This window comes from Phoca vitulina, unplaced genomic scaffold, assembly GCF_004348235.1.
Source record: "Phoca vitulina isolate PV1807 unplaced genomic scaffold, GSC_HSeal_1.0 scaffold9, whole genome shotgun sequence".
Taxonomy (NCBI): domain Eukaryota; kingdom Metazoa; phylum Chordata; class Mammalia; order Carnivora; family Phocidae; genus Phoca; species Phoca vitulina.
In genome coordinates, this window is record NW_022589712.1 from 37,084,285 (window position 1) to 37,097,031 (window position 12,747).

Genomic DNA, 12,747 nt, shown 5'->3' on the forward strand with positions numbered 1-12,747 from the left:
GGCTCAATCTGCCAACCCTGAGATCATGACCTGAGCAGAAATCAAGAGTTGGTCGCTTAACTGACTAAGCCACCCAGGCACCCCAATTACAGGCACTTTTCATCTCCACCCAGATAACCCCTTGCCAGAATAAAGAAAAACAAAACAGAACCCTGACCTCAGTTCATCATCCTCAACCAATTATATCTATACTCTCCCTCTTTTTCTCCTCCCTCAGTATATGAAAGTCAATTAGGAGTCCAAGTCCAACCTTAGCAGACTTGTTTCAACTAAGTTCTCTCATCTTCTGGAAGAAATCCTCCCTGTGAGTCTTTCTTCTTCCATTATTTACACTACTCTACAGAAAATTTCAAAATAATCCAAACAGAAAAAAGATGGTTATCTCAGTATTATTTTTTTTTAGAAAAATTTAAAAGCAATCTGAAGGAAATGAAATCATTAGATAAATAATGATAGAACTAATCAATAGAAAATATTATACAACCCTGTTAGTGATGAAGGCTATGTAGCAACATGTGCCTATATTAATATTATCAAGTGAAAAAGAGACTGAAGAAGTTCATAAGTAGTATTAGAACTAAAGGGGGGGCGCCTGGGTGGCTCAGTTGGTTAAGCGACTGCCTTCGGCTCAGGTCATGATCCTGGAGTCCCTGGATCGAGTCCCGCATCGGGCTCCCTGCTCAGCAAGGAGCCTGCTTCTCCCTCTGACCCTCCCCCCTCTCATGTGCTCTCCCTCTCTCATTCTCTCTGTCTCAAATAAATAAAAAAAAAAAAAAAAAAATCTTTAGAACTAAAGGGGAAAAAAAGTATATGAAAAAGATTGGAAGGCAGTACCCTCAAATTATAAGTCACATGAAGGAAGCAGAATTATGAATGACTTTTTCTATTTCCCAAACTTCTCTAATACACTGATAAACTATCAAATACAAAATACAAAGTTCATAAATTCATAATCTTACACATCTGCAATTTCAAATGCTTAAATAATTCCCAATATAAGTCTGAAATTCCACTAAATTCTAAATTTTAATTCTAATCATACCTCATCAACAGAAAACAGCCCTTTTTTTCAATTAAGGGACAGATACCAATTGTGGTACAAGTGTTGAGTTAAAAATTAAAACTAGTACACTAAATGAACACTGGAAATAAATGAGATTCCAAAACCACAACTTTTTTCCAAAAATAACCTTTTTATTCAATTGCCCCGAGAAACAGAAACAAGTAACCACACAAATATAAATTTAAGATTTGCCGTTTTTCTCTTCCGAAGATTCTACTTATAAATACACTACACATAGTCTAATGAAAAATATAAATTCAACTTACCTTTCCATAAGTTTCCTGACTACTGATGAACTGACCTCCAAAAAGTGAAAGCAAAGACTTTATTTCCTACATTGAAAATATTATAGAAAGAACATATTTTAACACAGGGAACTCAAAGTCCACTAACAGATATAGGTATAATAAGATTTTTTTAAAAGTGGGCAAGTAACCTACCTGAGGCATTTAAATTTCAACACCTGACAAATTACAACTCTAGGTTCTGAAAAAATTTTACAGTCACAACCACAGTTAAGTAATTTCTGAGAAATTTTACACAAGAAGGCTGCCTAAAGACTTGCTCAGAAAATGCCCTGATTTTGGAAAAAATGGATGACAAAAACTATAGATTAGTAAATCTGACAACTGATCAATAAAAATAAAATGAATTATTAAACAGATAAGTTGAGGATGTTTAGACAAGAAATAAGTCATTAACCAGGAAGCATCACTGTGGATTTATTAAACAGAAGTTATAGTAAGTTAGCCTCTTCTTTCTGGATGAAGTAACAGAACTAGAAAGAGAACACAATAGCTACTTTAAAAACATCAGGAATGCAAAGTTGAAATCTGTTCAGATAATATTATATTCTATGAAGCAATCACTTTGTATTGATAAATACAAGAAGACGATACAAATTTTACAATATATACTGTTAACAAATTCTGTCTCCTCAAATAACATAAAGCAGGTAGAATCCCACTCCTCTCTGTAGGTCTTATGGAGGAGGTAACCCAATCAGAGATAGGTACCCTCTGCTGGGTGCCTACAATCCCTTTTCATCCCAACTAGGAGAAGGGCAACAAATCTTTTCTTTTTAATCCTTGGATTTACAAGGGGCTAAATTCAGTTGAATTATATGGACAGACCAAAAACTTGCATAGTCTATCAGTAAATACTGACGGTAACTGAAAAGGTCACGTGATCTGGGGCAGGCCTCATGCGTTAATTCACGTGAGCTTTTCAGTTCTTTTAGCCACTCAATTTTTCATCCATTTAGTTTGTTTCAGAGCTAGCAATGAAACCCAGGTGTCTAAACTCTAGTACAATAAGGCAGGCACCAACTAAAACTGGCCCTGATTAACTCTACAAAGGTAAAACAGTACACATTATATTTCTAATCTCTCATTTTAAATCATAAAGGCAGCTACTCATTACAGTTTTCCTGCTTAGCAGTTCTGAAACAGTAGATGGACTCAAAAGTGTAGACTGTCCTCTTGATTGCCTTCCCCAAAGGGATCCTCTCAATACTTAACTAAGAAACTAATATGTACAAGGCAGTGAGCTATGTAAAGATAAATACATATTTATCTTCAGGGAGCTTATGGTCTAATAGAACAAAACATTCAACCTAGTAACTGAAATGTGAGCTGTAAAACAGTGAGTGCTCTTAAAGAAGTAAAAGCAAAAAGGTATTATATTAGAGTTCAAGGGAGAAAAGATTACCTCAGTTTCAGAAGAAAAGTTTTCATGGAAACTGTCTTAAGACCTGGAATACAGAGAGAACCTGCATAGATGAAAGAGGACTTCCACTTCTAGCGATGGCAAACTAGGTAATGCAGGTTGAGCCTTCTGCTGAGAACTAGAAAAACCTGGCATCTGATTGAACGCTTGGAGCAATTACAAGAATTACCAAACCAAACTTCAGGAGAAGCCAGAAATCCCAAGGTGCAGCCACTTGCTTCCCAGGGTATTTACCAATTCCAAAAGCAGCTGTGAGGGTGGATGGTCCTTTTGACAGCTTAATGGAGCTAGAGGAACAAAAAGAATATTGGGCCAGAGGGGCCTGGGTGGCTCAGTTGGTTAAGCAACTGCCTTAGGCTCAGGTCATGATCCTGGAGTCCCCGGATCGAGTCCCACATCGGGCTCCCTGCTCAGCAGAGAGTCTGCTTCTCCCTCTGACCCTCCCCCCTCTCATGTGCTCGCTCGCGCTCTCTCTCTCTCTCTCTCTCTCTCATTCTCTCTCTTTCAAATAAATAAATCAAAAATCAAAAAAAAAAAAAAAAAAAATATTGGGCCATCCATGGAAAAGAAAGATGGCTTGATAAACCACCCAGTTTGGACTGGGATCCCCAAAAGCTACATACCAGAGGAACATGTATGAATCAGAACAGAAACAAAACTTAATACCTGGAAATGAGTTCAAGTCATCCTAGATCATTAATGATCCTACTTCAAGAGGATTTACATCACCCGAGGCCTCATGTTATTTCTTCAAATAACTTTCCAAATATATCTAGTGTAGGTTTAAAAAATAAGCCAGCACACATAGGAAAAAGAACCAAGAGAAACAATACACAAAAGCAACAGGCCCACAGGACTTCTTTTATCATATTTAATATGTGTGCTTTCTACAGTTTGTCATCCTTAACTATGCTTTCTATATTGAAGGGGATAAAAGACATAATTAAGAATTTTGGCAAAGACTAAAAACCCATTAAAAAGGAAACTGCAGAGTTGAAAAAGAATCAAGTAAAAAAATAAACCTAAAATAAATGTGTAGGTAAATCTCAATGAATAGTGACTATGTAAAATCCATAGAATGAAGACTGGAATCGGGAAGACCCAACTAGACAGAAGGCAGCACAGGCCGAAGCATGAACACTGAGGGCGTCATTCAGGGAATGAGGTGGGAGGTGGGAGGAGACAGAGCAAAGAACCATGCAATGGTGGGCTAATGCCAGACTAAGAAGTTTCAGCCTCGGGACAATGAGGGTGTAAAAGAGAACTGAGCTTTTTGGGAGATTAAACTGGCACCAGGGTAAGACACTAAGAATAATTTAAGAAGAAGAAACAGGTAAAATGTCCAAGTATTAGGGATGTTATTCTGAAGACTGCAGCCTAGCCACTCCATTCACACCGCACTGCCGGACTAGAGGCACACACCCTCCTTGGCTTCTATTTCCACTCCAGTATCCTTTCTCTTGTACTCCAGAATTCTCCCGCTAAAACACAAATGATTACTAGTCACCCACTGGTTTAAAAAGAAAAAAAATGGTAACTTCCTGACTTAAAAAGAGTCAATGGCTCCCCATTAAATCTAAAATAAAATCCAAATTCCTTGCAATGGTTTCAAAACATTTCAAACTCTGGATCCTACCCACCTCTCTAGCCCCACTGCCCATTACTTCATCCTCAGTCCCCACACATCCCACACCCCAAAACACCATAATCAACTCCTTCCATGCCTTTACACTTGCTTTTGTTTCTCACTGAAGTGGGCTTTCCAGTCCTCTTTACCCACAAAACAGCTCTTTATCAATTAAGATCTATTAAAATATTACTTCCTCCTTAACACTCTATGCCCTTACACCCCTATCTTGCCAATGCACCTGCTCAGCAAAACATTAATCCTGAATCAACGCCACAGTCTTCCTTCATAACTCCTGAGGCCAGTGAATTGCGCACAACTGAAGAAAATCGGAGAATCTCAGCACAATTACAAATACATGATCATCACCCTCAGCTGGGTTTCCAGCATTGCTCTAATACCTGTGTTCTCAATTTTTAACTTGTCAGCTCCCTCTTTGCTCTCAATGACTATTTCAAATTTAACTATTTTTCCCAATTTCTCCACTCAACTGCTTGGTCCCTGATCTCTCAAAAAACAACCGTGACTCATTCATAACCTAGAAAACAGACCCTCGGGCAGCTACCCCACATCCAGCCTAACTCTCCTCTACCCACTCTCCCCTTCTAGTGAAAGGCCAACACCTCCCACCGTGCCCTTATATCCATTCTCCCCTTCTCTTCAGCCTGTAAACTTTGCCTGACCCTAGGCCTCCCTCAAACTGTTAACCAATCTCTTACTTTCCCTTCTTATGCTCTAGTTAAGAGCAGTCTATCTCCCCTTCCTCATTTTCCAGTGACCATTAAATCAAGCAATCTAGCTTACCACCCCACTCCAAAACTCTACACAACAGTTATAGCAAAATTCCTAAAACTTTACCCTCCTCATTTCTGTGCCCCCAAAGTTTTTCTATTCTGAGACTTGCCAGTCCTCCTCATTACCTCCTCTTTTCTCACTTCCCCCCAGTATCAATGCTTCCAAGCTCCTGTATTTGGCCCACCATTCTTTCGACACTATGCTTTCTCTGAATAATTTCACTTTCTCTCCTAGTTCAAATGCAGAAGCTTCCAAAACATTTATTACCAGTCCAGACCACTCTATCCTACTCCATGCATACTCCTATATTCACTGCCCCCCCACCCCCAGTCATCTCCACTTGATATTACACAAACACATCAAATTCATAATAACCAAAATTTAAATCTTTCATCTGCCTGTGCTCTACATTTTAAATGGAGATGTGCTTATATGCACCCCAGGAGTCATCCTTGACTGGCCCCTGTTCCCCCCATATTCAATCATCAGGTCCTGATGATTTCATCACCTAAATATTTTCCCAGTCTATCCCATTCTTTTACCCCTACCCTAATTCAGGCCTTCTTAATCTACTAACAAGACTATTCCAACAGGCTCCTAACTGGCCTCTGATTCCAGACTTATTCCTCTCAAATCTATCCTCATTATCGCTGCCAAAGTGATTTTTAAAGGAAAATCTTCTTTGCTTAAAACTCTTTCAGTAAATTTCCCTTACAAGCTAAATAAATTTTCTCTTCCCTTCCAGAGTATTCAAGGCTTTGCATTTTCTGGCCCCTATCTACCTCTCCTGCTCTCTTCTTGTCACTCAGCTACATATTTCATAATCCAGTAATACTGAATTATAATTCTAATTTATTTATATCCTTGGCCTGGCTAACTCCTACTCATACTTTAGTTACCGTTCAAGTGTCATATCCTCATGCAAGCGATCTTAAAGGCCAACATCCCTCACCCCCTCAGGTGGATTAGATTCCCCTTCTATGCTCTCCTTTTTCCCTACGCATCTACCATTGCACTTACAAATGTTATTTCTTAATGTTTATACATCTGCTCGGACCTTAGCCTAAATAGTAAGCTCCTTGAAGACAGAAACAGTCTTTGCCATCTCCATATCCCCAGCGTCCAGCACATGTAATTACAAGTACTCTGAAAATGTTTCTTGAATGAATGAAACACTTTTCCCAACTTCATCATCTAACCCTTGCCACCTACCACCACCACCAGCAATTCCACCCTCCTCCACGGGGTATGACCTGCATATTTGCCACTTAAAACACGGCACTGAGCATTTCTGTTGGCTGTCTCTATTCTCCGCTAGACAAGAGTTCCTGGAGAGAGAGGACGGGTCATATTCACCTGCCTAACTCCAATACCTGATGCATGGGCAGAAGAATGAATGAAAATGCTTGGCAAGTCTGTGAGAGTGTCTTGGACTTCTCTCTCACACACCCTCGGCCGAGCTCGGATCCTTCCCAGGGACCGAGGGACTGGGGACGCGTGATATCCCCGACAAGCACACACACCCGGATCCCTGCTTGCTGAAGCTGAGATCTCCGCCGCCCGCACACCAACCCCCACCGTGCCGTCCTCTCCCGTCAAGAAGCTGTGGAGGGCAGTGCGGGCTCACCGGTAGGCGGAACTCCAGGTGCTCTTGCGCCATGAGCAGCAGATACCTATTCAGGGTGCACGACAGCGCCATTGCGGCCGCCTACGGTGCGCCTGCGCGGCGCGAGCAGTTTCCCACCTCTTCTCCCCCCTCCTGCCCACAGCCTTTTCCGCTGAGGCGGAGCCTGAACGGCCGGAAGCGGAAGCTGGGCAAGGCGGGTGCTGTCCCGGGGTTCCGCACACGGATACGTTGAGCCGGGACGCTGCTGGAGGGGCCACGTCCGCTGCGAGGCACTTTCTGGTTGAAATGCGGAAGTACAAGTAGCTGGTGTGAGGGGCCGTGTTGTGTTCGGTAGCAGGTTGCGATAAAACAAGTTCCCATCGATCCTCCCACCAGGAGCGTACTTCCAACTTTTTCTAAGAACGCTTCAAATCCTAGTTCTTCAAACTGGACTGGAATTTTACCTTTTCCGTGCAGACTTCTCTAGCCACTCCAAGCTTGGAGAATCTGGGCCACTCATATTTATTATACTTTTTGTATTTTTGCAATACTTTTTCAGGGATACATGCCTTCTAAGCCAATTAGAATAAGCTCTTGACGTAGATCATCTCTTACGGTTCATTCTATACCTCATAGAAAACACAATGTCGTCCTCAATAATTTACTCAGTTATTAGGAGGTTGTGATGTTAGACTCACAGGCCCAGTCCACAGCCAACTCTATATTAAAACGATGGAAATTGCTTCTAACTATTCACGCGGGCACAGATTTCGTAGCACATAAAATAAGTAGCATATCATAAATTCTAAAAATTTGCATAGTCTATGTATATACATTATTGCTTTTGCCTTATTGAGAGCAGTTTATTTTGCATCCCACCATAATATTGCACAAAGTACAAGAGTACTACATATTCCAAGCACCATGTGCTGGGAACATACTCCATACTTCATAGCCATGATTAAGAACATAAGCTGTGATGTCAATCTTAGGTTCAAATCTCAATTCCACTATTTACAATCTATGCGCTCTTAAGCAAATTTCTTAGCCTCCTTTGGCAGCAGTTTTATTTAAAATGAAGTAATACTGCCTCCCTCAAGGGACTGTTAGGATTAAGTGGAATAATGTACATAAAGTGTTTAATAAAACACCTGGCATATTGTATGGGGCAAATAAATGGAATTTAAGGAGACTTCTCTTTAAAAAAAAAAAAAGTAAGAAAATTTCCAAGCAATCTGTCTGTTAGGAAAACATCTTGGTAAGTCCACTTAAGATAAGCAATAAAGTGAGTCTCTGAGGAGCACAGATGTCTCTTGGCCTCAAGGCTTCAAAAGGGATAAAAGTATGAAACATGAAACGAGAGGTCAAGGTGGGACAGAGAACCAATGAAATATTAGGGGAATGATGTGCAGTGCTTGATATGCCCCATCCCCAAAGCTTGTCAGAATTACCAAACATTAAATTTTAATGGAGTAACTTTATAGGGGATATCATAGAGGTGGTGATTTTCATGCCTGGATTAATAGGATGCTATGCAGAGATATCAAATGAGAATACATGGCCTACGAGAACCCAAATTCAAGGTTCACTGCTTTTTCACATGAGCGTCCTTAGCTTCCTTAAAGCTAAGGTTCATGACTAAATCCCCACTGATTCTCCACTCCAGAAATGAGCAGGAGGTCACGTACATCAAGAATCTCAAACTGTTGGTTACATGGTCTGGGGAAGTAGAAATTAACCCTGCACAGACCAGGCCATTAGGGTTAGTGTGGAACTCCTTGTGAGATCAATTAAACTGCCTTTGAAGAAGTCACACCAGAGCTGTTCCATGTTTTTGAGCTTACTAAAGTCCTTAAGGAGCAGCAAGAGAGTATGGACTTTGAAAGTTGGTATTTAAACTAACATCTAAAGACTCACAATTGTCTTTGTTTTGTTTTGTTTTGTTTTTAATTTGTACTGGAAGGGGCAAGAAAGTTCATAGTCCATCTTCTGGGAACTGATCCAAACCTTCATCCATGCTTCATCCACCAGGGCAGACTTCTTAGAAACTTGGCTCCTCCTGTGAGATTACTATTATGTAAGCATTTGAGTCTCTGATCTAGCCTGATGATGACTGAAAACCAGAATCATTCCTAGATAGTTAGGACCCGAAAGTAGGAGAATCTTGAGTTCTGGTTATAACAGGCCCTTATACTGTTGAGAGTATTAGGGCAGAGTCAGTGAAGAAAGGAAATGAGTAGAGAGTTAACAGATCCCAGCAACAGAAGTCACGTGTAACGTTAAAACTGTCTATGCATCTGTCTCAGGCTGAGCATCTAACATTTGAAAAGGGGTTGGGTATCACAGAGAGCCATAGACATTTGTGCACCAAGTAGGAAACTTCTCTGCATATGTATTAAGACTAGAAGTTTTTTTTTTTTAAGATTTTATTTATTTGCTAGAGAGAGAGCAAGCACAAGCAGGGGGAGTGGCAGGCAGAGGGAGAAGCAGCCTCCCCGCTGAGCAAGGAGCCCAACGTGGACTCGATCGCAGGACCCTAGGATCATGATATGAGCCGAAGGCAGAAGCTTAACTGACTGAGCCACCCAGGTGTCCCAAGACTAGAAGATTTTTGCAATGAGTAAAAAACAAGGGGCTTTTGAACAGTTTGGAGAATAAAGTTTTATTGGAACAAGTTATATAACAACTATGGGGACTTCACTATGGTAAGCATTCTTGACCAACTTCTAATTTCATGAAACGCCAGAAGCGTCTCCAGTATCCTCAATCTAAATGAAGATAATCCAGGAAGAGGAGAAGAGAGAACAAACACTGGGTGCTCTCAGGAAACAAAATTGAACAAGATAGGATACGGCACCAGTTCAAACTTAAGCAGCTGCAGTTGATTTAAATATGACTCAAGATCTCCAGAAGTGGAGAAAAGTAGAGCTTGTCCTCTGGTCAAAAAATTCCCCCCAAACAAACCTGAAATCCTAGTTGTAAACTAGACCTATTAATTTGCTTCCTGTGAAGTAGGTTCTGTGCATAGAAAAAATGTGAAGGAAAATGGGCTGGAGATTCAGCCTTCTGTCCTGGCCATCCTTAAACTCTAATGCTGCGAAAATTCAAATAATCAAAAGCCATACATTTCCAGACAGAGGTAAGATGGCAGCCTGATTGAGCTAGGCTAGAGAACAACTCTCACCATATCTTAGCAACTGGCTGAAATAGAAACAGTTTTCCAAAAGGAGCCTAACCTAGGGCCTGCCAAAATTAGGGATGCCTTCCTTCCTTGGGCTGGTACTTAATTTAATTCTTTTGTTTGCAATGAGATCGAGATCATAAGATACCAAAAAATCTTTCATTCTACTTTTATCCCACTCCAAATACAAGGCCAAGCAAGACCTGGATATCATCCAAACTGCTCCAGTCTTCAGCTTTGTAGCTTACGTGGCTTTGTGCACTTTTTTTTTTTAAGATTTTATTTATTTATTTGACAGAGAGATAGAAGAGCACAAGTAGAGGGAATGGCAGAGGGAGAGGGAGAAGCAGGCTCTGCACTGAGCAGGGAGCCTGATGCAGAACTCGATCCCAGGACCCCGGGATCATGACCTGAGCCAAAGGCAGATGCTTAACCATCTGAGCCACCCAGGCGCCCAGCTTTGCGCACTTTTGAATGGGACCCCATTTATTACTTCTTTTGGGCAGAACTCATGAAGCAGAGGTGATGTAAGTTCACAGTGCATTTGCCACATTTGAGCCAAATTTTTTGTCCTTCCTCCTTCCCTGCTTTCCACTTTCCTACTCTCCCTTTCTTCTTTCCTTCCTAAAATGTAAGTAAACGACTTCTAAACAAAGGAAGGCTTTTGGCAATATGCAAGTATTAACAGTCCCAAAGTAAGTGTGCAACTTACCTTCTAGGAAGGGACCCACAGATTCTTTTTTTTTTTTTTTAAATATTTTATTTATTTATTTGACACAGAGAGATACAGCGAGAGAGGGAACACAAGCAGGGGGAGTGGGAGAGGGAGAAGCAGGCTTCCCACCGAGCAGGGAGCCCGATGTGGGGCTCGATCCCAGGACTCTGGGATCATGACCTGAGCCGAAGGCAGACGCTTAACGACTGAGCCACCCAGGCGCCCCCCACAGATTCTTATTTAAGCATAATTCCCAGTAATCACCAGCTCTTGATCTTATTTGCTTCCAGGGGGAAAAATTATTACATATAAAATAAATGGTCTCAAATCCCTAAAAGGCATCTTCCTCAGAACTACTTTAACAGGGCCATAGGAGGAGTTTTACTCAATCCTACAGGGCACAGATTCTTAAAACTTGGCTGCACGTTGAAATTACCTGAGGAATTTTTAAAAATTCGAGGCCTAAAACCTGTCCCCCGGGGATTTGAATTTAATTTGGGGTGTGGCCTAAACATATTTTTAAAAACACTTCAGTTGTTAGTTTGATGGCAGCTATCAGCAACATCATCACCTGGGAACCACTTAGAAATGCAAAGTCCTGGGGCGCCTGGGTGGCTCAGATGGTTAAGCGTCTGCCTTCGGCTCAGGTCATGGTCCCAGGGTCCTGGGATCGAGTCCCGCATCGGGCTCCCTGCTAGGCGGGGAGCCTGCTTCTCCCTCTGCCTCCCTCTCTCTCTCTCTCTGACTTTCATGAATAAATAAAAAATTAAAAAAAGAAATGCAAAGTCCTGCCTACCCCCAAACCTGCTGAATCAGAAACTCAGGGTGGGATCCAGCAGTCTGTTTTAAACAGGCCCACCAGGTGGTTCTGATGCACACTGAGGTTTGAGAATCATTGCCTGGGAGAGAGGAGTATGGATAGATAGACTTTGAGTACCAATACCACAGATAAATAGCATGTTTGCCTTCCTCTTACCCATGCTTGGAGAGAGAATTTATATGATAAACTGGCAAAATGCTGCAAATATGTTTCTCAGCAGAAGGTGTAACAAGAAGAAAATATTCCTCTTACCAGCTAGATTGAGAATCTCAAGAAAATCTCCTTAGCTGAGAAAATATCTAGAATAGCCTACTTAAGTTAGGTGATTTCCTATGGGCCACGCATGTTGGCTAGAAGAAAGGCTTTACAGAGAATTTTAAAAATTCTAATGCAAAAAGAAGAGAAACATGTTCTAAAGGCAAAGGGAGAAGAAGTAGAGAAAAAGAGAGTCGGCAAGATGGCAGGAGCTAGGTGCTATTTTACCATTGCCCAGAAAGTTTGGTTATTAAATGCTTGAAATGCTTGGTGTGGGTGAATTCTTCTGAAACTCAAAGAGGTTTTATACCTAAGTTATAGTGGTCATGCATACTGCCACGAAGAACATAAGGTCACGGAGATTCAGCAGACGTCTAGGTTATACTCCTGATTTTTAGATTGAAAGTAGTTGGAATTAGGGTTATCATGGTGCTCAATTAGATTTTGGTTTGTTATGGTAACATTTTAAGGGACTCAGAAATTAAAATAAAATCTTTATTGACCACTAATATAAATCAGTCACTGAACTAAGGCAATGGGGATACAAGATAAAAAATTAGATCCCCCAGCTCATAAAAAAGGTCAAAATCCAGTGGTAAGAGATATCCCCCTATTTCCCAGTTAGACTGTGTAAGGTCTATGCTGGGAAAATAAAATCTCACAGACTAGAGCTAAAGAAACAATACTGCTGTGATTGTGGATGGGAGTATCAGGGAAGACTTTGAAGAGGAGATAACATTTTAACCCAGCTTTTAAAAATGAACAGATTTCCAAAGCTGTGCTCAGTTTAGTTGGAATAGTAAAAATGGTTGGCATAATGGGATACAAGTGCAGGAGATTAAGGTGAAAGTGCTGGTGAGTAATTTTGAGGGAAAACAGGTTTTCACAAGCAAGAAAATTGCATAACCAGGTCATAATTTAGAAAATATTCTGATGGATGCTGTGCCAGAAGGAAGC

General features: G+C 41.0%; 1 protein-coding gene across 7 annotated transcripts in view; it reads right to left on the reverse strand.

Moving 5' to 3' along the window:
• TRMT11 (tRNA methyltransferase 11 homolog) overlaps nt 1-7,117 on the reverse strand; it is a 151,513-nt gene extending 144,396 nt beyond the window's left edge. For 3 of the 7 annotated variants that reach the window (XR_004299987.1, XR_004299986.1, XM_032407925.1), the window contains exons 1-2: nt 6,841-7,031; nt 1,330-1,395 (exon numbers count right to left, since the gene is read on the reverse strand). Coding sequence is in view for 4 of the 7 variants with exons in the window: in XM_032407925.1 (XP_032263816.1) it covers nt 1,330-1,395; nt 6,841-6,912 (138 nt within the window). In the remaining 3 variants the exon portion in view is untranslated. Of the gene's footprint in view, nt 1-1,329; nt 1,396-2,773; nt 2,817-6,840 lie in introns of all 7 variants that reach the window. The other 4 variants (XM_032407926.1, XM_032407924.1, XM_032407927.1 and 1 more) reach the window with 3 other exon arrangements.
• Nucleotides 7,118-12,747: the final 5,630 nt, after the last annotated feature.